At 43.7% G+C, this 25307-nt stretch overlaps 2 protein-coding genes across 2 annotated transcripts; both read right to left on the bottom strand.

The window, feature by feature from the left end:
- Positions 1-17068: 17068 nt before the first annotated feature.
- Positions 17069-17908, bottom strand: LOC147731582 (uncharacterized). Its single transcript, XM_086958771.1, has one exon. It carries the CDS (start codon positions 17905-17907, stop codon positions 17455-17457), a length of 453 nt encoding a protein of 150 aa, XP_086814897.1. The 5' UTR covers position 17908; the 3' UTR covers positions 17069-17454.
- Positions 17909-23521: 5613 nt separating this feature from the next.
- On the bottom strand, positions 23522-24863 carry LOC147731581 (protein reprimo-like). Its single transcript, XM_086958769.1, has one exon. The coding sequence runs from the start codon at positions 24641-24643 to the stop codon at positions 24305-24307; it is 339 nt and encodes a 112-aa protein (XP_086814895.1). The 5' UTR covers positions 24644-24863; the 3' UTR covers positions 23522-24304.
- Positions 24864-25307: the final 444 nt, after the last annotated feature.

Genomic DNA, 25307 nt, shown 5'->3' with positions numbered 1-25307 from the left:
CTGCCCCTGTTGGTATTGGGATAGTGGCTTTGCTGGTGGAGGCGTTATTAATACATGTTGTCTTAGGTGCTAGCTGTGTAGTAATCCCTCCCCCTGAGCTAGGACTAGTTAGCTTTTGTAACAAGCCCAGATTTGTGCTCACTACAGACTCCAGGGTGTCTATTTTGGAGGTCATCAGCCTTGTCCGCTCCAAGACGGGGAGTAGGAGGGTTTTGATCATGGCCTTCACTTTTACCAATAAAACTTCATCACTGTTAAGGCACATTGGGCAGGGATTAGAAGATCCCAAGGAAATAAGGGAAGGGCATAACACGTTAGGGATTACTGGGGGTATTTGTGTATCTGGGGGTGCTCGAGGACAGGGGCATCATTGCTGGATGTATCTTTCAGTTTGGGTATCTTACGATCTCTCCCCCCCAGGTGACTCGAGTCTTGATTTCTCTTTCGAGATGTTATATCTAAGCCCAAGGCGTCTACCTCTACTGGGAGATTCGATACGGTTTTATTTGCATTGGGGGCGTTAGGAGATAAGTGACTAAATTCTAGGCTAAGGTCAATTTCCCCGCTATCCTGGGTTTCAGCCCCCCGCTTAATTGAGTATCGTCTAAATTATGATCTACATTAACCAGGGAAAGAGCAGAAGGGCCCTCCTCCACGCCGTCTATATGAACTATTGCCTCAGTGGTGATGGAGTGTATGCAATTAAATGCTGAATGTGCTACAGGACTAGTAGTAGTTGCCATCCCACCCAGCGAAGATCGCTTCCCGCTAACAAGATCGAGAGAAAGTCTTTTTTCCACCATCGCGATTCCCTTTTCCAAAATCCCTGTAGCTCGGGTAATAAAAGCATCCAGTGGGCCCGTAACAACTCCATTGGTGGTTTGAATTTGGACTGTGCGCTCTTTGCCTGATCTTAGGGGCATGTTGATATCTGCTTAGGACCAACTATAACTATATTATATCTCACACACTAATGGATGGAATAATAAGAGATCTATATGGCCCACACAATCTGTATGTTATTTCTTATACCTAAACACGATTAACCGTAGGGTTTTGTTCAATCAATGCGCTCTGCCTACATAGAGCAAAGCAGGGTCAGGCAAAGAGGGTGGGCCCGGGCTGGACTCTGCCGTACTCGAACGGCCTCAAACGGCCCGTTCTTTGCCCGGTCTTCGCCCCGAGCTGCGTCCCGCTGCGCGAGACGCTGATGCTGTTTATATCCTCACATGCGAGAGGGCGTTGCCGCTGCGGGAAGAGGCTGCAGGTGTTGAGATCGCCTCGCAGTCCCGCAGCGGTGTGGGCAAGTGGGCGGGTCCTTGGTCCGGCAGCAGCCGAGGAGCGGGTGCCGCGACCGGGGAGCAAAGATGCAGGTTCCAACGCTGATTACAGTCTCTGAGCACGGCGGTGATATGCCCAGTCAGGTCAGCCTTAGCCCCAAGCTGTGAGTAGTTCTTTTACTCATTCCAAACATAAGCAAACTTTGACTTCTCAGAGAACAGTGTGCTGCATTTTGGAGCGAGTGCTATTAATACAAATCACCTTCTAATCGGATACCCCTTGGCTTGGGCCTAAAACTCTACAGGATTCCGCATAATTTGTCCCTTCCCTGACACATAATTTAGTTGTCCCTAATTATACATTGAGTCACACGTGACGTTACTACTTAAAGATGTTGATTCTGAGGCCATGTGCATGTCTTCCCTGGCCCCTGTGGTGGCTTCTTGAAATTGGTATTTATGAATTTTATATCTATGTAATACAAATGTATAAATGTGTAAATACTTTATAAATATGTGCTTTAACTACATGCACACCTCACTATTTATCGACAAGAGACATGGCTCGAAAGTTGTATGTAATAGGTTTACCATTTAATTGTGCTTTCACTATAGTCACGGTCTGTATTGTGGACTTGCTGTTATGCAAGGGTATCACCTAAAACAGATTCAGAATGTTGTATTGAAGTCACTGTGGCACCTTTTTCTCTTTATGGCGTTTCTTGCATGAAAACAGAAAATTAATTCAAGGAAATAATGTCATCATATTAATGTACAGCACTGCACAGTCAATGAATGTATTTACTGTACAGTTAAAACCATTACAAGTATATCAGTGTGTTCAAAAGTTAATACGGGCAAATGATAACACCAGCATATGCAAAGAATGTCTTCTATAGCTCATAAAAATAGGCAATTTCTTAAATGATAAATAATTAAATTGTATTGCTTTATTAACCTTCCTGCTTCCTGCTTGAAAATGCACCATTCAACCTCCCTTTTTTCAAAACTTTCTAGGTGGAGAACCCCCCCGGAATCCTTGGGAAGGTTGTTTGGGCTCGCTCGCTTGCCGCAGTGCAGTGTGGCAATAATGTTACGCTTCACCACTTTCAAATGTCACCAGCCACCACTGGGTTTCACCCCTTCCAACCAACAATACAATTTCTCACATGAATCTTTTCAAAATCAATAACATCATGTAAGTATACGCATGTGAATTTGAGTGTAGGCCCACATTATGCACAACATCAATGCACACAAACGTCTAAAGTAACCCTGGGCGGAGTTCGCGGAGTGGGGCTTCGCGGAGCTACGCGAAGTGGGCGAGAAACTACGCCCACCTCCGCACTCCGCGTAGCCCCACTCCGCAAACACCACTGGCCGCCAGCCCCCCCACCCGCCTCCCTCCCGCCCTCCCTAAATACTTTGAAATAAAAGAATCAAATAATTTAAAAAGCACTTACCTTGCCGCCGCTGCCCGCCGCGTCCCCGGGGCTCGCTATCTTCCGTCTTCTATACTAATGCGCATGCGCGGGCAGCCGCGCATGCGCATTTTCTCGTGAAAATGCGCATGCGCGGCCGCCCGCGCATGCGCATTAGTAAAGCGGACGGAAGACGGAAGATAGTGAGCCCCGGGGACGCGGCGGGCAGTGGCGGCAAGGTAAGTGCTTTTTAAATTATTTAATTCCTTAATTTCAAAGTATTTAGGGAGGGCGGGAGGGAGGCGGGTGGCGGCCAGCTACGCTCCGTCTGCGGAGCGTGCGTGGGTGCCGCCTGGCTCCGCCAGCTCCGCAAAATGCGGAGTAGGCGGCACTACGCACACTCCGCAGACGGAGCGTAGCTGGCCGCCCACCGTTAGTCTAAAGTAATTAAAGTGTTATTGATCAGGAGAGATAGATACACAGCAGTTTGTGTACAAGTGGCAGTTCTTGTGGTTGTCAGCATAGCACAAAGAATCAGGTATGCCTGGGGTTATGCAAGAGATTCAGCATTAGTTAACCAAAGGGAAGAACACGTGAGAAGCTAGAAGGGTGTCTGGTCTGCAAGTGTTTGTAAATATGTGGTTTTCGCATGTATTTAAGGACCGAGAAGGACTTGACCTTTCTTGTATCATTGGATAGGTCATTCTCTATTTTGAGGGCACTTCTAGAAAAGAACAAGAAGATGGTGGAGGTTTCCTGAAGGAAGGGGTTCCTATTCGTGGCTATAATTGTGAGCAGAGATTTTTTGAAAATCCACATAAGGTCAGTTTGTTTCACAGGTACTTAGGAGTGGTTAGTCTTAGTACCTTATTGCTTTCGGTTTGAAAGCATTACTCTCAGCTAACTGCAGCCATTTTTGTGTTTAATACTGGTGTAATGTGTTCATTCCTTGTGATGTGAAAGGATAGTCTTGCAACAGTGCATATTATTTATTCAGTTCGGGCAAGATGCCTTCCTGGCGGACTAATAAGAAGAGAGTTGCCAAATTTAAGATGCAATGGGCCAGATGTACGAACCTTAGTGTTTGCGACTCCGAATTTGCATTTTTTTGCTAGCGACTCGCAAATTGCAAATAACAATCACTGATGTACAACAGTATCTGAAACACTGTTTGTGATTTCGAAATGGATCACAGGGGACCTGGTTCATTAATATTCATGAGTCAGGTCGCATTTTGAGACCCATTGGGAATGGCCAGCACTCTGGAAGGTGACCTGCTGGGGTCAGCAGACCACCATGTCTGTGACTGTTTTTTCAATACAGCAGGTTTTGTTTTTAAATGCAGACCATTTTCCTTAAAGGAAAGCGGGATGCATGGTAAATGCAAAACAAACTTACATCCCCCTGTGACTCGCTATAAGGAAGAGTTGCCTTTGGCATTCGCCTACATAACAGCGACTCCGGTTAATGACTCACAAAATAGGTTTGGTACATGCTACAACTCATTTCTGACTACTAAACAACGGTTGTACATCTGCCAAAAAGCTACAAGACCTTAAACAACTTGTTTGATGATCTCCTTTGATATGAAGTGGGTGCCTTGTCTGAATAGGTATAACTACAGGTAGGCTGACCTAGTTAGTAATTTGGCGTGTGCTTCTTATTCAATTATTTACCAAGCATGATCTCAAAGATTTGGAACCGGTGACAGTTTTGAGACTTAGGCCCACATGCATCAAGCTTTTTTGCATTCGCAAACGGCGCGAATCGCAAAATTCGGCCGTTTGCGAATGCAAAAACCTTTTTTGGGAAGCATCATTTTTTTTCATTTTTCACAATTTAAGAAATCACAATTTTTTGCGATTTCTCAAATTGCGATAGCATTTAAGAAATAGCAAATTTTGCGATTTCTTAAATGCTGTGCATGATTTTTTTTTATTTGCGAATTCGCAATTAGGAAGGGGAAAATTACCATGAAGTAAACCTTCATGGTAATTTGCGTAAAGTTTCAAAAATGCATTTTTGAACCTTATATTTTACACACACATGCCCTTGGGACATGTGTGTGAGTAAAATGTACTTATGTGACATTTCAGGGGTGCAGGGGGGGTCCTTTGGACCCCCCCCCTGCACCCTTGAAATTGCATTCTCATTTTGCGATTCCTTAATTGCGAATTCGCAAAATGAGAATGCCTTCCCATTGATTCCTATGGGCCTCTAGGCCCATAGGAATCAATGTAAAGAGATTCCTTATTTGCGATTCGCAATTAAGGAATCACAAATAAGGAAAATTAAGAAATCGCAAAAACTTTTGCGAATTCTTAATGCATAGAAATTTGCGATTCCTAAATTGCGATTCCTTAATTTTCGCAATTTAGGAATCGCAAATTCCTACAATGATGCATGTGGCTGTAAGTCCTGCATTTCAGTCAGTTTTAAGACTAAAGTGTTTTCGGCTCTGGGTGGAGAAGAAGAAATTATTTTGCCACTGGTACAGTTAAAATTTTCTTTGTATCACCTCTCCTCATATAGTAGTGAGGCATTGGCTAAGGTAATTGATTTACTCGAGCGATTTTTTAAATATTCCTGAATTCTAAATGATAAGTGTATGAATTGAATAGTATAGGAACAGTGTAGAACTAAAGGGCAATCCAATCAGTTAAGGAAGGGATGTACAGGGAATGTTGTTGATTCTGTTCATTTGTGAACACATTTATTGAGTCATGATGTGAACTAGCTGATCGCATATTGATCGGACACCAAATCTCTTTCTAGGCATTTGGTCAAAAAGTTATGGTCAGCATAACCAGATGAGTATTTGTAAACAGTGTGTTCATCCCGAGGATTTGTTTTTATCTGATTACAGATGCTACTCATCGATGCTCATTTTTTGCAAACTCAGATGGATGAAAACTGGAATTACCATACCAGGATCCGAGAATGCGATCATAAGGTCAATTACAACTCTCAGTAGTACGTGCAAGGCATTAGCTCACTGAACCATTAAACCAAGCTTACATTGGCAATTGTTACTGAAAAGTCTAATATGACTAGAATACTATAATGCCTTCATCTATAACTTGCTGGGTATCTTTCATAAATGTTAGCATAGATATTTCTATTCTATGTCCGTCCCCAGCACCCAAATGATAATCATTCAATTAGAAGCATTTCATTATATGACGATTACGTTATGGTGCAAATCTCTAAATGTTTGCAACAAATGGGATGCCAGGTATAGAATGGTAATTTTTGTTTTGGGTGGGGTCAGTCTCCTGAATTTCCCGAATGGGGTTAAAATAAACAAAGTCTTTTCTTAATGATAATGGGAAAACACCTTGTGAAAGAGGCAAGTTTATCATGGAGAGCAAGTACAGAGTGAGGGTCGATTCAGCAACATAACCTGATGGATCTGTGTTAAAGGATATGTGATCTACTTTTTTGGTGCCATTGGGAGAGAATTAGCACCAGCTGATGTAAAAGTTCATTGCACTTACCAGTTGTACTTGATCCGGTGGGAGCGAGGTGGATCTACAAGAAGCGATTCCTTACTCCTTCACCAAACTACCACCACCTTAATGCTGCAGTGGCCAAACAGAGATAGTGTAAGATAGCAAGGCAAAGGGGAATCGAAGCAGAAGAGAGAGAATGTTCCAGTCAGAAAGGTTGTCAGCATTGTTTCAGTTTTCTTCCGAGTTTCTAATTCACTGGTGTTGACTACCGTTTAGCTTGATGCCTACTTCAGTCCATCTATGTTGTGGCGAGAGGAGCTGATTAGCATACTACACTTAAATCCCTTCCTCATATCGACTCACCTATTTTTAGACTTCCCCTCACGTCTATATTCGATCTTTTTCTCTGAGTGTCAAATCCTTTGATGGTGATTGAAATATATTCTCAATGCAATTAGTACTCTGCAATTAACTTTTGCCTACACGTAACCTAGTTAAATAAACATAAGACAGTCTCACTCATGCTTTTATCTGTAGGATCATTCAAGAAACATGTTTGTCTCTTGAAGAAAATAAAAAATGAATATAAAATGAATGCTTGCAATAAATAAAACCATGAACCTTTGTTAACAGTGTTCTTTCAAAGGTCTTTTTGAAGATGGAGGGCCTTATTTACGAGAAAGTGACTCAGCTCAGTGCCGCAAGCCATTGCTGCGCCACACTGAGTCACTTTCACAGCACATGCATGCCTCATATCTACAACAATATGACAGATCCCTGTGCTCTCCCCTACGCTGGTGCACAATTGGCTGCCATTCGCCGACGCAGGCACCCTTTCAGCATTGTGCAAGGGTGCCTGGAATGCGGGATGATTGTTTTTGTGCAGGAAGGGAAACCTGTCTGCACAAAAACAATCAAAAGAGGTGTTTTCCGTTTTCTATTCGCGCTGCAAAATGCAGCACACATAGAAAGAGGAAAAACTGAGGAGAAATTAAAATATTTCTCCTCGTTGCACCTCCCTACGACTCCCCTTGGGAGGCATGGCATTCTGACACATTTCCAGCTTTACAATTTCTCGTAAATGTGGGAATGTGGCAGAATCCATGGGTGTTGCGTGGGAACACTCACAGCAACACCCATGTAACGCCCCTTTCACGCAAAGTGCTGCGCGAAAAGGGGCCTCATTTACAAGGACATAAAAACCACAGACGATGGCTTTTAGTTTCCTTGTAAATATGGGCAGCAAAATGCGCCACCAGTGGATCACAAAAAGTAACGAACCTGCAGCCCAGGGCCCCTGAGTTTTTTGTACAGGATTCAGCAACATATCCAGCACCCAAGTAAACAGGCTGCCTTTCAGGTATGTTTTTGAAAATACCTGTGGCGTTTGAGTTACAATACGCATTGGTCATCAGTTGTTTTCATGTTTATTTTTCAGGGCACTAGATACAGCTGAGTACGCTGGAGGGGAGAGAAGTCTTCTTCCGATGCAGGGAGATGATACAGACTTGACCATGATGCAGTGAACTTGCATTGCTTCCTTTTGGATGTGTATTCTGAATAACAAGCAATGTGCCAAGGATTGGGCGCAGTTTAAATAGTAAGCCATTCCCAACATGGCCGCTGCTCTTGCGAGACCTTGAAATCTCACTGGAGTGCAGTAATAGAATTACACACTTCAGCAACTAAATGAGTGAACAAAACAATTTAAGTAGCAATATGAAATAAGTGGTGTGAGTGACAAGGGATGACTATATATGTAAGTCAGTATTAAAAGAACATTGAAATGCCATATGCATTTTATATGGTTTTAGAACGTGTAATTATTTGCAATACGTTCTTTTAGGAGATGTATGTTTATATGTAAAATATCATTGTCTCTATATATTAGTTGTGAAATATTTGGCAATACTTGTATGTCTATGGCTATATATAAGTCGTATGTGATTGGATGGAATATGACACTTTACCCCGCAGGCATTTGCAACTCATGTCATTACCCCACATTTTTTACTCCGCAAAATCTTTTACAACGCATTGTCCATTACAATGCAATTTTCTATTCTAACTCCACCGGGGCGTTGTAATGGGGAATGTGTTGTAATGGTTTGCGGTGTAAAGCCCTGCTTTGTAAAAGATTTTGGGGAGTAAAAAATGCGGGGTAATGAAATGCGTAAGTAACGCAGTCGTTGCAAAAGATTTTTACGGTTTGGATGTAATATTCATTGCTTCTTCTTTGTTTATAATTCTGTTGCTTGTGTGTTTTATTTTAACTGATGGAAGATGTTATATTTTTTTTGTCCTGAAGTAGGTGCAAATTATCAAATTAATCTACCGGAACGTGTCAACGTATTTCTTGTCACAATCTACCGAACATTTGTACATGGTCAATGGAAATCATAAAATCATAGTGAAAACATTTGTAGACATGACCTATTTTAAATATAAATAAAAGTGACTGATTTGAGTTTCTTCTGTGGTTATGAACCACAAATGAATGGCGGAAAGTGAATGATCAGGAGAGCACTAGGAGGAGAGGGAGTATTTGATTTCTCTTTATTATATATAGGGAAGGTCTGATAGTTTTAATCTATAAGAGAACCAGCAACAAGAAGATGAGTAGCCTAAACTACTGGCGACCTTGTTTGCTGTATCTTTCTTTGCAGTTGTTACTGCCTTTGCTTTACTCTCAAGTTTGGTCGGGCTATCTTTGAAAAAGCAACCATTTTTCCAGGAATACAAACATACATTTTGGTCACATGATCAATGTCTTTCGTCCTAAGTTAAGCTCTTCTAGGGTCCCCAATTGCCGTGGGGTCACTGTTATCTATGATTGTCTTGACTTCAGACTTCTTTTCCCTAATAGTCACTACTTTGTAAACAATTCTCTTCCAATCGTTTAGACGTTCGACTGTACATTTTGTATAGTTTCCCTTCTAAATCTATACGATTTTTATTTTCCCCAAGATTCTGGGAGATTGACTACTAAGGCCATAGGGCCCTTGAGCTCATCTTCTAATAAATTACAGAAAAGGGAAGCTCTCTTTTCTTCTGGCCACTCTGATTCCACAGCTTCGTGGTTAAATAGGTAAGTCAGTCCTTGTTTCTCTGTTTAAGACTTAACAGCTCTGTATCCACTGACTGCAAGCACGTTTATTTAATCAAACGAATTCTTTATTTCAGTTTTAAAAGTAATACAGCACAGGAGCAATTGTAATTGGCCAGGGTGCCACTGAACTCCCCAGACAGAAAAGAGTAAAGGCCACTTTAGATGAATCATCTGGAAAGTATATTGACTGGCACATTAAGTGAAACAGGAGTTGATTTAAAAAGTTATTTGAAGGAGGACACTGTGAGACCCCATTGAGAAGATCCTCATGCGAGCTTCCCATGTGGCTGTCTCCTGCAGCCGTGGTCTGTGCAGGTAACAGCAGTGGGGTGGTGGAGCCCGGTAAGGGGGTAATTCGAGGAAAGATGCAGAGGGAAAATTAACTATTTATTTAATTTTCCCTCGGCATCGGCCCTCGAAATCCCTCCTTAATAGACCCCACCGCTGTTACCTGCACGAACTGCGGCTGGTCTCCTGTTTAGCCTGCTGGCAGTCCACCACCCTCTACTGCCTTTTGTTGATGCCTTCTCTATTTTCCCCTAGTTCTGCCCTCCATTTTTGCCTTTCTTTGCACACTCTGCCTCTATTTCTGCTTTTCTCTGCTCCTTTCTTCCTCTTTGTTTGCCTTTTTCTTCTCGCTTTTGCCTCTGGTTTTGCATTTTTCTGCTTGTTTCTGGCTCTATATTTGCCATTTTCTGCTAATTTCTGCCTCTTTTTCTGCCAGTTTCTGCCTTTGTTTTAGCCTATTTCTGCTCACTTCTGCTTCTACTTTTTGCCTTTTTCTGCTAGTCCATGCCCTCTATTTTTTCCCTTTTCTCCTCATGTCTAACTGTATTTTTGCCTTTTTGTGCTAGTTTCTGCCCTCTATTTTTTGCATTTTCGGCTTTTCTTGGCCCCATTCCCACCGTTTTCACATCCTCTCTGCAATCAGCCAAATAACCCTTCACCTGCTGCCACTGCTGCCTCTCCTGCTACACAGAACTACCAGCCCAGACTGGACCCTGCACCGCTTCCACTCCAAAGGCCACAAACAACCCAGAACTGCTCCAATGCATCCTGTTCAACACCTGCTCCCTCTGCATAGACTCCAAGGAAATCTGGGACATCATCACCACCCTCTGCCCTGATGTTGCCTTCATCACCAAAACATTGCTCAATCCCTCCTCGAACCCCAACATAGCCACTGCATTTCCGACAAAATTATACAATACTGCACCAACTAACAAGGTGCGGGCATCACCGTTATCTTCGAGGAAACCATCTGATGCACCATCACCAATGATGACCCTACATCGCTCATGGAACACCTTGACCTTCAACTACAGACTGACGCTAAGACCATGATAAGAGGCACCATTGCCTACAGACCCCTAGAACTCTGACCAGATTTCTGTGATGCCATCTCTAACCTCATTGCCTACCCTGGCCATCGACTCCCACCACTATGTCCTACACATCAATCTCAATTTCCACACCAATGACCCTAATGACGACAACTCCATCACCCTCCTAAAGAACCTGAATAACCGTGACCTAAACCAACTGGTCAATGAACCCACGCACAAAGCTGGACACACACTCAACTCCATTTTTTCCTCCGGCGACAGAGACCGCGGAGAAACTATGGGCCTGATCCTCCTCAACCTCTCTGCTGCGTTCCATACCATCTACAACCACACACTCATCGACAAAGTCCACAACATTGGCATACCACAAAATGCCCTTAAGTGGGATGCTACTTTTCTTACAGGATGCACACAGAGCATCCGACAGCCCCCCTTCACCTCTGCACCCAATGACTTCCTATGCGATATACCCTAAGGATCATCCCTCAGCCCCAACCTTTTCAACATCTACTTGACCCCCCGCTGATGTCATCAGATCCCATAGATTCAACATAATTCCCTACACAGATAACATTCAACTAATCCTCTCACTCACTGAGTACCTCTCCAATTCCAAAACCAACTACTGCAAAGCCAAGGACAACTGCCCCTATCTCAACTTGATTAAATGGAAGTACTGATCTTCAGGATGAACGCCTCCTTATTTGACCACACCTAGTGGCCAGCAGAACTCGGATCAACACCTACACCAACAGACCACGCATGCAACCTTGGCATCATCCTCGACAGCCAACTAACTATGAAATGACAAGTCAACGCAGTTGCCTCCTCCTGTTTCCACACTGTTTGCGTGCTCCTCAACAATCTTTAGATGGATCCCAATCAACACCAGAAATACTGCCATGCAGGGACTCATATCCAGGCTCCTCAACTACGACAATGCAGTCTTTGCCAGAATTTCCTCCTAGCTCCTCAGAAGACTCTTGACCATACAGAACACTGCAGCCAGACTCACCCTGGACCACCACAAACATACAAACATTCTCGCCTCACCTCAGAAACCTCCACTGGTTCCCCATCCAGAAGAGATGTCAGTTAAAGATCCTCCCGCACGTCTACAAAGCTCTACATGATCAAGGACCATCATACATCAACCATCGATTCAACTTCCAAATGCCTACAAGACACCTACCCTCTTCCTCTCTCTGTTCTCGTGCACCCCACCCATTAGACACAGCTGCTACATGTGCCCCTCCTACTCCTACATCAACACCAAGACCTTGATCGACCTGCCCCTCCACCTCCGGACAGCACCCTCCCTGGCAGACTTCGGAAAGAAACTCATGAACTGGCTTTTCAACTGAGACATGGCACCCTCAGGGCCCACATACCACTATGGGTAGCAGTGCTGCGCTATACAAATGCTGATTGATTGATTTTCTTGATAAAAACACTTTGGTTGCACTAAGGGAACAGAAGGTGGCATAATCACGTGTATCACTGATCCAGATTCTTTTTCACTCCCTTGAGTATCTTCAGAAACCTAAAGGCAGCTGAAAAAAGTAGCTACGTTAAGAATTGGCAAGATTGTAGGATTCACTTGAGGAGTTAGACCTCAGGGGTAAGAAGTTGTGGTGGTTAATTGAGGTTGTACACTACTCTGAGTTAAGATTTGGGTCTCACCTTTAGACTGAATCCATGGTTGTCAAACTCTCAATTCCCTAGTGTCACTCTGTAATATGAGTGATATGCTATCTACATCATCTAAGGTCATGTTATTGTGAGTTCATCTCGCTCAGACCGATTTGTTATGTGTGAATGTGTTATTCCGTCAGGTTTCGAAGCACTACCATGTTATGTTTGATCCTGTGGGAGCAAGATGGATCCACAAGTAGCCTTACGCCTTATTTATTTATTTATTTTGTTTTGGAACTCCAAGTAGCCAATTACCAACTCCATCACCAAGTCAGCGCTGAACTGGCCAGCTAGAAATAAGGTAAGACTAGCAAGTGAAAAGGGAATAGGATCAGAAAAGAAATAATATTCCAGCTTGTATTCATCTGAAAGGTTGGCAGTCTTGCGTCATTCCCTTTTCGAGTTGCTAATTCATGTGTGTTGATATTTACTTCAGCCCATCTAGATGATGCACAGAAGACCTGATTAGCATAATATTCCAAAACCCCTTCCTAATCTCTAATCAACTCTCATGAGTCTCAACCTTACCTCAGCAGTCCCGCATTCCTCTGAGATCCATTCATAGGGTGATGATTCAAATATGCTCTGTGTACCCAGGGGCATAACAAAGGCACCCCGCAGCCCCCGCGGTGCAGGGGGAGCGAGCTCTAGGGGCCCCCTCAGCACAGTGCCTTGGTGTGACAGCCCCTGACTGAGTCCAGAGGGGGGCTCGATGTAGTTTGCAGGGGGCTACCTCTAGTTTCTTCACGCCAGTGTGTATACCAGCACGTTAGTTAACAGCAATTAGCTTTTACTCGCACATATCCTAGTCAAATAATCATTGCGCTTTCCAACTCCTGCATTTAGCTATCAGGCCATTTCATAACTGCCTGTCTCTGTAGGAAAAATACCATATGAGTGCACAAACACTTCGCAACAATTCTTTTAAATGTGTCTAATTTTTTTCCTGAATTTGGATATCCAATGATTGTAGTAAAAAACTATGAATTGGCTTTATCAATGTTTTTATTAAAATCTATTTGAAGATGTATTCACTGGCATTTCCTATGCAGGCTTCAATAGAATTCCAGCACCAGGCTACAAGTAAACTCTATTTCAGGTTATTTGTTGAAGCTTGTTGCGCATTTGCACATTTCTTTACATATTAGCCTTCAGTTGTTTTTATCCTTCTTATTTCAGGGTGCTGGCAATTGGTGGGGAGCAGGAGCAAAGAGATGTCGACCTCAAACGGTCAGAATTGATGAAGACGTGACCATAATAATCAGCTTTGGAGATGCTGCTTTCTATGTGTCATTTCTACATAATAAGCAACGTGCCAAGGAATAGGCATGGTTACAATTTTAATAAATTCCCACGTCTTTGAATTAGAGGGTATAACAGTCTCGCGGGGCATACCATGGCCATGTACCCCTTTGCTTACAGTGAAGCATTCTAGATATCTGTTTTTTTTCCAAAACATTGTCAATGGTATATTCAATAGCTGAGCAAGTTCTGGTGTCAGTTTTTCTTATCTTCTGCATTATTTTTGGTGTGGCTAGTATTGTTGAATTTGGGTGGTATCCTAAGGATTTAAAATTATTTCCTTGAGTGATTATTGGCATTTTTTTCAGAATCAGATCCCAAATGCTATCGCCCGTCTCCCTCCTTGGCTCCTCTGCCAAATTAATGAGCAAGGCTTACTGAAGGGACTGGAGGAATGGGCATAGGACAACTGTTCTTTATCAGCAGTTCCTTCTGGTGTACTTTTTCCTCAATATTGTTGTCAAGCTTTTTCCTGTTGGTGACAGTGACATACTCCGACAACACTCCAGGCTCAATAGAGATTTCCTTCTTTTGTGAGAGCTGTGGTGCGTCAGCTGTGTAACTATTTTTCTTTCACTTTTTTCTATCCTATGGTAGCACGAATGCCAGTAATTCTGGCTAGTGTAGAGTTCTTTTGATTCACTGCTGATGTATGATATTTAATTGAGACTGCTTTAGGAGGAGGAGTTGATGTAAGGTCTGAATGCAGTGGGAATGGTTGTTATTGTGTTTTGGGCACACATGTTTAGGGTGTTTTACCTTGCTTCTGATATTTTGATGATGAATTGTAAACGGGAAAGGGGATTAGATGGTTGTCATGGCAGCCAGTGTGCAAGCATCATCAGTTGAGATGAGTGAGAAGAAGGCTAAAAGGTGATCTCAAATCACTTCTTTGTTGTGGATGAGTGTTGGCAGTGTAGTGGGGCTATTTCCTTTGAAGATAGATGTCAAACTGTTTACACCTTAGTCTGGTTGGAAGTATGTTGAAATCACTTCGTAACAGAAGGTTCATTGATGTCATTAACAAGTTGAGGAGTCAATCAGGTCTTCTGAAAAAGATATACAGTTGTCCGGTGAATGGGAGATAAAGAATAGGCTGATGGTCCTCAGTGATGTGTCTTTGAAGGCACTTAAATAATATGTAATGAATACTTTTTATTTTTTGTTGCAGCTGATGGGCTCTTTCTAAATAATAGCCTCTCCACCACATTTTTCCAATCCCTGTCTCGCCTTAGTATCACCTGGCCTAAGGAGCATAAGATATCCAAGAAAGGCACTGTGGTTTGTAAGAACCAACTTTCTGTTGTTTTGTGGATGTGGGAAGTGAAACAGTACTGGGCTGTGTGTTCAGGCTGCATTAGTAGTGTGGTGATGAGTAGTGGCTTGCTTAGTGCATGAGGTAGTTATGTGGAATAAGCATAATTCAATATGCATATAGGAACTTGGATGAAAAGCTATACTTAGAAACAAGGTTTCAATACTGGCTCGTTTAACACAGTACTTGATAAGCATCGATGCTAAAGAACAGATAAATTGTTCAATACACTCAAGGAAACAAAATAAAAACAACAGAAAACTAGCCCATAAAGAAGCCAAACAATTATGTAATCATATCAGCAAGATTCATAGGATATCAACAAGATTTACTTCTTGAATCTTGGTGATTTTATTAAATAATTGTTTGACTTTTTATGTTAGTTTTCTCTCGTTTTGAATTTGTTTAATCGAGAGTGTGGAAGGATTGCTCTGTTCTTTCACATCAACATTTATCGATTACTATTCTAAATGAGAGGGTAATGAATCCTTGTTCCTAAATGCAGTGTATGAGGTGTGCATTCCTAAGGGTTGGTTATACATGGCGGTGTGGAGAACTGGGATTTCCTTAGAGCTGGATTGTTTATTGACAAGGACTATTGAGCCCGTCACGGATTTGAACAAGTTGGATATAGTTGTGAAGACATTGAGGTTTGTACCTGAGGCTAAACCACTATGTCCCCGTGTCACAGAGGCTAAGGTGCAGTTCACGTTTTGTGATGATGTATAGTTTTAACTTTTCTCTGCAGAGAAAATGTTGCACAGAGACCTTTTTAATGCATGGATGGGTCTTGTCTGTGGTAATCGTCAGCAATCGACTTCCCAGGAGGTTTCAGAAGAATGTATTATTTTTGGCTACATATTTAGATAGTCCTGGTATGTATATTTTTTCAAAAGTAGCTTAGACTGCATCTTTCTGACTGACATTGTGTTTTTGAAGTTCAGTAAATGGGAGAATTTTAATTACAGGGTATGTCTTAAATTATTGGATAAACTGAAATATGCCTTAAATTACTTGATAAATATTAGAAGTAATTAATACCATGGCATTAGCAAGTGATAGAAAATGTACAATTAGACAGCCTGCATCGTGGTATAAAAGTATTTCACATTTGGAACTATCCAACAGGTACGATAACTGGAGGCGTAGACATAGCACTAAACTGCCAAACCTCAATAGGGAGAACAACAAGCATTTACACAAGCATGTGGTATAACAGGTTTGCAGAATAATAACATAATTTAATTGAAAAACAGCATCAACTTTGGAAGTTGGTACTATGAGATAGACGCCTAGGTTCGGACTTACCAACATTTTGAGTCATAGTTGCACTGCTTTTTTGGCACAGCCACAATACAAAACTTTTGGGGAATTTACTAAGTCGTGCAAGGCACGAATTGCAAGGCCTTGTGCGGCATTGTACAAAAAAATAAAGGCAATGCAGCACAATGGCCTGTCTACCTTTACTTTGTGTCAAGTATGAAATACATGGATGTAGCATGAGCGTTCCTGTTCACTCACCCATGCATTTTGAAGCAAACCCAGGTTTACTACGGTCTGTAAACTGGTGTTTGAGCCAAATTGTGCACCTATATGAGGCTGGTGTAATATGGGTGAATATCTTTGTTTCTCCTCATTAATTCCTCTTTTTCATGTGTGCTGCATTCTGCAGCACCCATACCAACAGGAACATGCCTCCAATAATGAGTTTTGTGCAGGAAGGCATCCCTTCCTGAACAAAAACTAGTCAGACCACAATACAGCCCTACTTGTGCCATGGATCAAGGGTGCTTGCTTTGGTGCTAAGCAATTTGTATCAGCACAGGGGGAGAGCTGATCAGCACCATATCTTTGTAAACATGGCACTATTAGGCTTTCTCCCATTCACACAATGCAGCACAGCAACTTTCCTTGCTGCATACATTGTGCTGTGTTGTGTTGCTTTGCATGAATATTTAGTAAATCTGCCCCAATGAGTTTTAATATAGAAGCATCAATTGGCAGCTTGATAGTATCAGACACATTGTGTAAGTACTCAGGATAGTAGCTTCTCTGAACTTTATTAGTTGAGGATTTCTTTTTTTTTCTTTTTTTAAGGGATATAAAGTCTTTATTCTAAAAAAGATTTTGGAAAAAGCAAGTAGTTGTTTGACTGCATGTTAAGCACCACATGAGCTGCAAACATTAGCATTAGTACATGTGCAACTCAAAGCAAGGCACTGCAGTCAAGCAAGTGCAGGAGGGTGCTGGGGCACCAATCAGGGTAGGAAGAGGAGCAGAGATCACTGGACAGCAGTGACGGGTACAGATTGCTGCTTCAAAGGACAGCTGACCCTGCTCTGATTCAATGAGTGACCGGAGCAGGGTGGGCACCTCGCCCTCTGCTGCCTTCATCCGGCATGTCCTGGTTCTGAGGGCACGTTTAAAGGTCAGGATGGTCTCTTCCTGAAAAGATCCATTAGATGAACTACAGATAATCGGGGGGGGGGGGGATGTAACTGTTAACAGTCGAAACATTTCAGGTCACAAACAAGCTAAGTGTAGTTCACGTTCAAGGCACCAGATGGATTAGCTATCCTCCCGAACCAGCCCTGCCCTAGTCTCCTCTCAAAGTGCCAAGAAGGCATCATAATCATTCTGAGGAGCTTTAGCAACACTAGCGGCAGGAGGGCAGCGAGTCCAGCCAGCATGGAGAGTTTGACAGCAGTGCCAGAGTTGCACAGTTCACCGACACAGCAGGAATGGGTGACTGTGTATTCCAGTCCCAGAACAGTGTTTGTCTCTTGAGTAAGACACTTGGTGAGATCCAGGCACCCCTTGGCCTTCATCTTTATGTCAGTGGCTGTGCGGGTGTCACACGTCTGGAGGAGGCCACAGGTGGCAGTGGTGGTGATCAGACACGGATAGTCGCACTGCTTGCACTCCAGCCCCTCACCCAGGGACAGGCTGCAGAGCAGGAGGAACGCGGCGCTGATTAAAGCCTTCATGCTTCTAAGTGTAAATATCACAGTGAACCATGTTAGAGCAGTAAATAGTAGTTGCAGAATTGCAAGTTTACTTTGATTTGTCTGCAAGAAGCTGCTGAAGGTGAGTAAAGACAAGCCGTCTATCTGGCCAAACAGCACAGCGATGTCATACTTTACAATATGCATACCGGTTCTGCTGCATTACTCTGCTCTGCCACTTATCTTCAATTCAGAAAGGCACTTTAAATGGTGTATCTTTCCCTGACCCAGTCAAAGATGGCTGCCCGACCTCAATTTGATTAGCATTGCCCCTTTTCTTCATCATTGACGATTTTCGGGGCTTCCAAGAATGGTGGCATCTACAAGGTTGAAGTCACAATAAGAGGGCCAGGGAGATTTAAAGATCTGCAGGTGTTAACTCCCAACTTACCAATATCTTTCACAAAATAAACACCTGGGTGTTAGAGCAAGAGAATAGAAAAATGAAAAAGGGGAACACAGAGGAAAATACATACCTAAAGGAAGTATTTCTTTTTAAGGATGATTTCCCTCTCCCACCAGAGGTTTCATCATCAGGAATGTCGTTGCACTGTGACAGCTGATCACAGTATGGGCTACAACCCCCTCACTGTGAAGGAGTAGCTCAGCAGATGTCTTTCAGAGAGATGGTAATTTATTATGGTGAGCTAATACGTGGTGAGGTAAGCAGTGCGTGCAAGTGATGTTTGTTAAAAAGGACAACAGAGTGTGTGAGTAACTTTATTAGTGCACACCTGGGTCAGAATTTAAAAAAAGGGACACAACAGGAATCAATTAATCCTTTATCCTTGTGTGAAAAAGGAGGTCAACATGTTTCTGCCATGTTACCCCCAACAGAGGTGTATTGGCATGTTTGAGGACCTGGGAATCAAGTGCTTCTGCTTACGGAAGTGTTAAGAACTACAAAACCAGGCAATGGTCCGACGTAGTATCCAACACGGATCCACTGTTCGTCAACACGCAGTCGTCGGGTGAGGTGCTTCAACTTAGTAACCCTAGTGTGCACTCTTTTCTGGTAAGAGGACCCAACATTCAACCATCCCCCGTCTGGTGTAAAAGGCATCTACAAGGGTGCCTGCTAGCATACACCTGTATGGAGATGTTAAGCCATTGCTTAAATTGTGGTGGTGTCTGCCAGAGCTTGGCACCTGCACTTATTTTTGACAGTCCACAACATGCAATTCTGCACCTACCATAAACTGCTCTAAAACTAGTTGACTGTGATATTTAGATTTAGATATCCTCAACAACTACATTTCTGAGAAACTACTAACCTGAGCACTTGTATCTATGTGCCTGATGTTACTGAGCTGCCAATTGTTGTTCTATCCTAAAACATATTGGGGCAGATTTACTAAAAGTTCACGCAATGCAATGCAAAGCAGCAAGGCAAGAGCTGCTGCCTATTTGTAAGCTCAGCAGCAGAATAATTTTAAAAAATCAATGTCCATTGAAATGTAAATATTAATACCTCATCCAGGCCCAACTTGAAGCTTCGGGTGGCATAGAACAGTCCAATTTGACACGCTGTTGGAATGTGATGACTAGCGGGTAACAGTGGCGCTGCTGTTGGCAGTAGGGGCAGGGGAAGGTGCAGGCTGCAGTGGCCTCCCATGAAATACCTTTGGGTCCTGGTACTTATTGTATTACAAATTAAGAACAGTGTGGAGCTGAAAGTCGGGTGGGTGAGCAGTAGCATTAAGATTAAATGCTATTGCTGTGGACAAGGGTGTCCTGGCAATGGATCACCCGGGATGTAACCGACCCCCTGCAGCTGTTAGATGTGTTAAGAAACTGAGAGATTAGGTGGCTGTACTTTGGCCACCATTGCTCATCTTATATGTGGCTTTTTTTAACACAAAGTGGATAGAGAAATTAATGACCCAAGCGACCAAAGCCATCTAAAACTACTTACAAATAACTGCCTTACTGGACAAGGCTCGACACAATCATCTAACTGCAGCAAGAGTTTAAAGAGCTGCATTCACTGCTGAGTTAAACTGAAACAACAGTTGTGTGTTTCGAAGGTGGGAAAGGGATCCTTTAAAATGGGGTGGGGTGGGGGGCAGGCATGCATGACAGAGTGGGGGTAAAGGATCATTTATGCTTAACCATAGCATTTACAGTAAATGTCAAATCGATCCATATGGTGAGAGTTTTAGTGTGCATCAAGAGATTCTGTGGCACATTTCTTTTAAAAAGTAGCATGAGCTGTCTCATCATTTGCAGGTGTTTGCCCTCATTTTTGGGTGCGTCTGGCAGAGACCTGGACTGTGCACCCGATTACAAAAGGTATTTTCACTTCCCAGTACAAGTGCCACCTCCATTACATGCAGTGAAAGGGGAGAGACGGTTCTGTCACTCACTGCAGGTAAATCATGCCTTAAGGCGTACGCTGGATGGGGGGCAGGGACGCCCCTCAATTGAGGGGTTCGTTTGGGGCATTCGATGGGTCATCTGTGATCCCTCCTCTAAAGTACCCTGATTGGGCACACTAACTGTGCAACCCTTCTTGCATAGTAAGTGCACCACACAAGAGCCTCTTTGTCAGCACGCCCACGGTGGTAAAGTTGCACAGGCGAATGAAGAAAAGTGGCCACCCCATCTCCGTTCACTAGTTGCGCCCAACTCATCCTCATGCCCCCATTCAAATGAGAGAATGACCCTGTTGTATTGTATTGTATTGTAATTACATTTATATAGCGCTTACTACCCTGGACGAGGCGTCAAAGCGCTTTTTTGGCGAGTAGCACGCTACTCCGGGACCCATAGAGGATTAGTGTTGAATTAGTATAGTGAAACAGGCAAGTACATTTTAAGTAGTGGATAGGTTAGTCAGTTATTTGGATTTGGAATGATAGCAGAAGGATAGAGGAGGAAAAAGGTTTGTATTTCTATATCGCTGGTTATCCCTGATGGGGTGTTGACGCACGCTATTCAGGAAGCCTAAAGAATTAGTGGTGAATTAATATGGACATCAGAAGTGCACCTGCACAATGGCATTACAAGAAGGGATGCACACGAACCCTCAGTTCTTTGTGTAAAACAGAAGTATTCCAGGTGTGCATAAAGAAGGTGCTAACGCCCTCTTCATCCGGGCCTCCTCTGTAACTTGTCTGGAGGCACGTGTGCCTGTTCTCTGCATGAAAGTGCCACAAGCTAGGAAATGCACCCGCAGAAGGGAAACATGGGGAGACCTGAGAAGTGTAAACTTAAAGTAATGGAATTTATTACAAAAGATTTCTTAAGTAAAATGTTGGGTCTCATGAGTGGTGCACCTGCAAACTGAAGTGGAATCCTCCTGGGGTGGTAAAATTACTAGCATGAACACTTTGTTATGGTACTTACAGACTGAGAAATATGTTACGAAGCACTATATAACACATAATTGCGTATTTGTATTATTATTATTATTATTTTGCAGAACGTGTGCCATAGGGAATGCCTAAAATAAGAATTTGGAAAATGCATTCAATGAAAATTGTAACTGCTCCACGTGAAGTAATTGGTCTGCTCTATGCTACATTTTACCAAGCTGAAAGTGCATGTAAGGGATTGGATGAATGCTACATAGTCACAATGTTAAAAGCTTACAAAGAATATAAAAACAGGATGAGTTTGTTTGCTACAGGTCGCATGAAGTGGAAATATTAAAATCATACTACCCATTGAAGAAGAAACCTATGTACACAAATCTCGTTCAAAAAGAAGGGCATTCCAGTTATATTACCCCCCATTAGCCAGGGCCCCGATAGCCAACTTGAAAATTAATATACATTTTCCAAAGGACGGGCTGGAAATGGGATGATTACTCTGTATGTATAAATAATATGTGCTTTGTAGAAATAATGTCTGATAGATTCTATTTTATCCTGCATAGATTGTATACATCTCAGAAAAATATATCAAAAACCAATATTTAACAGAATGCAGCTGCGACAAAGAGGTGTGGAAAAGGAGTTCGAGTAAAACGAAACACCTGTGAAGAATAACTATATCTGGTTACATCACGCAAAAGAAGAAACGACACGTGACCCTGAGTTAATCAAGTCGGGGCACGGAAGTAATGACTCCGTGGACAGTTTTTTTTATAAGATAGGCAGAGAGAGGGGCAGAGGGGTGTGAGAAAATTAACAAGAGTGTTCGGGGCATTCCACTCCAGTAATGAACCTTTCATTTGTATATTTATCAGAAAGAAAGCTTACGATTTTAGCGTGATAAATATCAGCGGGTGTGACCCATTTGTACACTTCAAGCCGAGGCGCATAAAGGCAGGCCTCCTCCTGCTAAATAATTGGTCATGCATGTCGTATAGGCTATGGCTGGAGATAACGTTATTGAACCAGCGACACGTGCGTTGATCGAACAAGTGACATGTGAGTGTGCCTTGCCCGGAATGGACCAAATAAAAACAGAAAATGGGGGGCGTTGGGTGCTACAGGAGACAAGGCCATGTGGTGCTCTGTACTTTCACAGGTATCTCTGTCTCACATCCGTCGTGACTCCTGAGCGCGTGTATGTGTTATATGACTGTTTATAATTAGAAAAACAAAACCGCAAGCGTCACAGGAAAAAAATGGAATACAGATGGGATAATATGCTCTCCTGGCTGGCAGTATAGCATTTCAATCTTTTTAAGTTCATTTAGCAGGCTGTGTTCGCTTCAGAAAAGTAGACTAACAGGTTAGCTGATTGCAGGTCGACACAAAGTGATCAGCTGCACGTGCAGAGCGCTGCTCTAACCACGCTAATACCCTTACAAGCGATTGGAAATGTGTCACCGAGGTTATCCGCCGTGAGTAATGTGGGGAAAACAACTGTCATTCTCCATTCCTTTCACACTTACCTGTAATTGGACTGCGGGAGAGAATGGTCATGTAAGCGCCCTTGTAAAGAATACCTCAAATACGATATGGTAATTGGTTACATCTGATTACATTGTCTGTTATGTTTATTGTTTCTTAAGGGTATTTTATGGAGCTATCTTACCGTTGTGTAGCCCAAGGCACAGCATAGCTATGGGATCTGCCTGATTTCAGCTTTTTTTAAGGTTTAATTTGCACCCCGGTTACTGTAAGCCCCGTGCACAGTAGGGGCGTATAGCACGTACGTATTACAGGTTGCATGAGGCAGTTACATTAGCCAATGGAGTTGAAACAGTTTCCTTAACTCAAACGTCAGGATTCATTTATTTACCTCTGCGGCCCCCGGGCGTCGAGACCCAATGTACCTAACTTGTCACTCCGATTACACAAGGCGAGCCTGATAGGAACGTAGCCGTGCGCTGGTGTATTCAATGCAACGAGGGACTCGGATGTTACCTCGCCGTATGCAATGCTTAATATTAAATTATTGTTGGCGTATTTTTTTTTTTACTTCAGTGAAACTGGGTTTTTCCAACATGAAAAGAAAACCTGATCAGACGTGCCTCGTTACCAGAGCACGAGCCTCCCCGTGCTTGATTGCGTAAATTATAACAGTTTATTTTCGGAAAATCTCTTTCCTTGATGCTACCACTGAGATGCTTTTCCTAACCTAGAGACGAGACAGTAAACGTCAGCCGAGTAAAAGCACAAATTAGAAACACGAGCTGCCCAACAGTCCACCAGATGTGTTTATTAAAGAGTGTGTCATCATAAAAACATATATTCCTGTCTGCCTGAGAACTTTCTTTTTGTAAACCTTGGCAGTAGTAAACAGGTGTGGGGAGGGCTCGGCTCAAGCAGCAGCGCCCCCGAGGGAGGACAGGGTGCAAACCACAGGGGGACTGAGGTGAGGCAGGCGGAGAAGCCACGAGTGAAGGGTCACCCCCCACCCCCGACCAGGAAGCAAACATCCAACAATGACACCACACCCAGTACGCACCTCTCCATAACGTGGAAGGGACAGTTTGTCAAATATGTTCACGACTTAAAAAACAAGTACACATCCCAGAACATCAGACGGTAATTTACACGTGACACTCAAAGATTGGACTTTTTTTTCTCTCACAACTGGTCAGCAGCAGGTAAAGACGGCGTGAAGGTGAAAATGTTGTAATTTACAATATAGTCTGGTGTGAAGAGGGGCGCATTTTGGTTTGTGGTATTTATGGCCAGTCACCTCACTGCCCGAAGTACCTCACAGGGTTGCGCTCTTCCGTCGAAGTCACCTTCCTGCTCCGCCACAAAAATGTTCTGTGATATTGATAGAGCGAGGCCTGTCCATAGTCCACACCGAAAGTTTTTTCTCTCCACTTGTTCAGTAAAGCTCCCTGACTCCGGCGCTCTCTCTCGCCAGCCTGTCCAAAGGCACTGCCGGCCGCAGGTGCACAGCGCACCGCACAAGAGCCTGCAGCAGGTCTCCATCCTCGGGTCTCCTCCTCCAGACCCCGGGCCGCTCAGTAGGGACCGACCACAACCGCCTCCACCTCCTTGGACGGCCGCCGGTCCTTCACCAGAAAGTTTATCATCCCCTCGGACTTGATGAGGAGGTTGCAGCCCAGGAAGAAGATGCCGAAGACCACGGTGAGCGAGAGGACGCACATGACCGCGATCTGCACCACGCGCATGATGTACAGGCTGCGCTCGTCGGGCTGGGCGGGCGCCTCGAAGCCGTCCCCGGTCACCAGGGAGGCTTGGGTGCAGCAGCCCCGCAGCACCTGCTCCAGCGTCGAGCTGCCGTTCCCGGGGCGCACGCTGGGCGTCGTTCCGTTCAGCAGCAGCAGCGTCTCGTTCATGTTGCCCAGAGTCCCGACTCGGAGTGGAACAGGTGGCGGGTCCCGGAGGAGACTCGAGAAGATGTTGTCACGGGAGCTCCGCCCAAGGCTGGGCCAGCCAGCGGCTCCCAGAGAGGCTGTACCGGGGGAGAGAGCACTGGACTGGAGGTGAACATTGGCGCCGCTCCCTCTGGTGCTCCTCTCTGCCTGTCATCAACAGTGCTGCGAAAGAAAGAGTCACTCTGCCTCCCAGCCTTTTAGACAGCTTCTGTGCAGGCATCACTCAAGGGAGGGACTGGGGCCCGGGGAGTGTGCGTAAGAAGCGCTACCCACGATCTACGCGGGGAAAGGGCGCCCCCTGGAGATGGCTGATGTAGTATTACACTCGACTGAAAGCACCTCACCTGTTAACGGGTTGATATTCTGTAAAATGTGCGTAGTTGAGATGTGCTACTCCTCTCAGCAGGGAAACAAGTCAGGAGGTGTTTTTTCTTCTTCTTTCTTGTCTAAATAAAAGTAGCAAAAATATATATATTTGAATTTGATGTAAATAAAAAAGGAGGAGTTGTAAGGAAACGTAACAGAGCGTGTTTACCAAGCGATTATGATTTTAAAGCAGTCATTTTTTTCACTCAGCGTTTCATGTCTATGAGGACCAGGCTGACAGGATGCCAACAGTGCTAGT

Source organism: Lissotriton vulgaris, chromosome 2_1 (assembly GCF_964263255.1).
Source record: "Lissotriton vulgaris chromosome 2_1, aLisVul1.2, whole genome shotgun sequence".
NCBI lineage: Eukaryota > Metazoa > Chordata > Amphibia > Caudata > Salamandridae > Lissotriton > Lissotriton vulgaris.
The sequence above is the reverse complement of the archived record's forward strand: the minus strand, read 5'-3'. Positions and strand labels throughout refer to the sequence as shown.

What these genes read in the sequence shown, in the direction of transcription:
- LOC147731581 (XM_086958769.1), bottom strand. Translation starts at nt 24,643, where the DNA reads ATGAACGAGACGCTGCTGCTGCTGAACGGAACGACGCCCAGCGTGCGC.
- LOC147731582 (XM_086958771.1), bottom strand. Translation starts at nt 17,907, where the DNA reads ATGAAGGCTTTAATCAGCGCCGCGTTCCTCCTGCTCTGCAGCCTGTCC.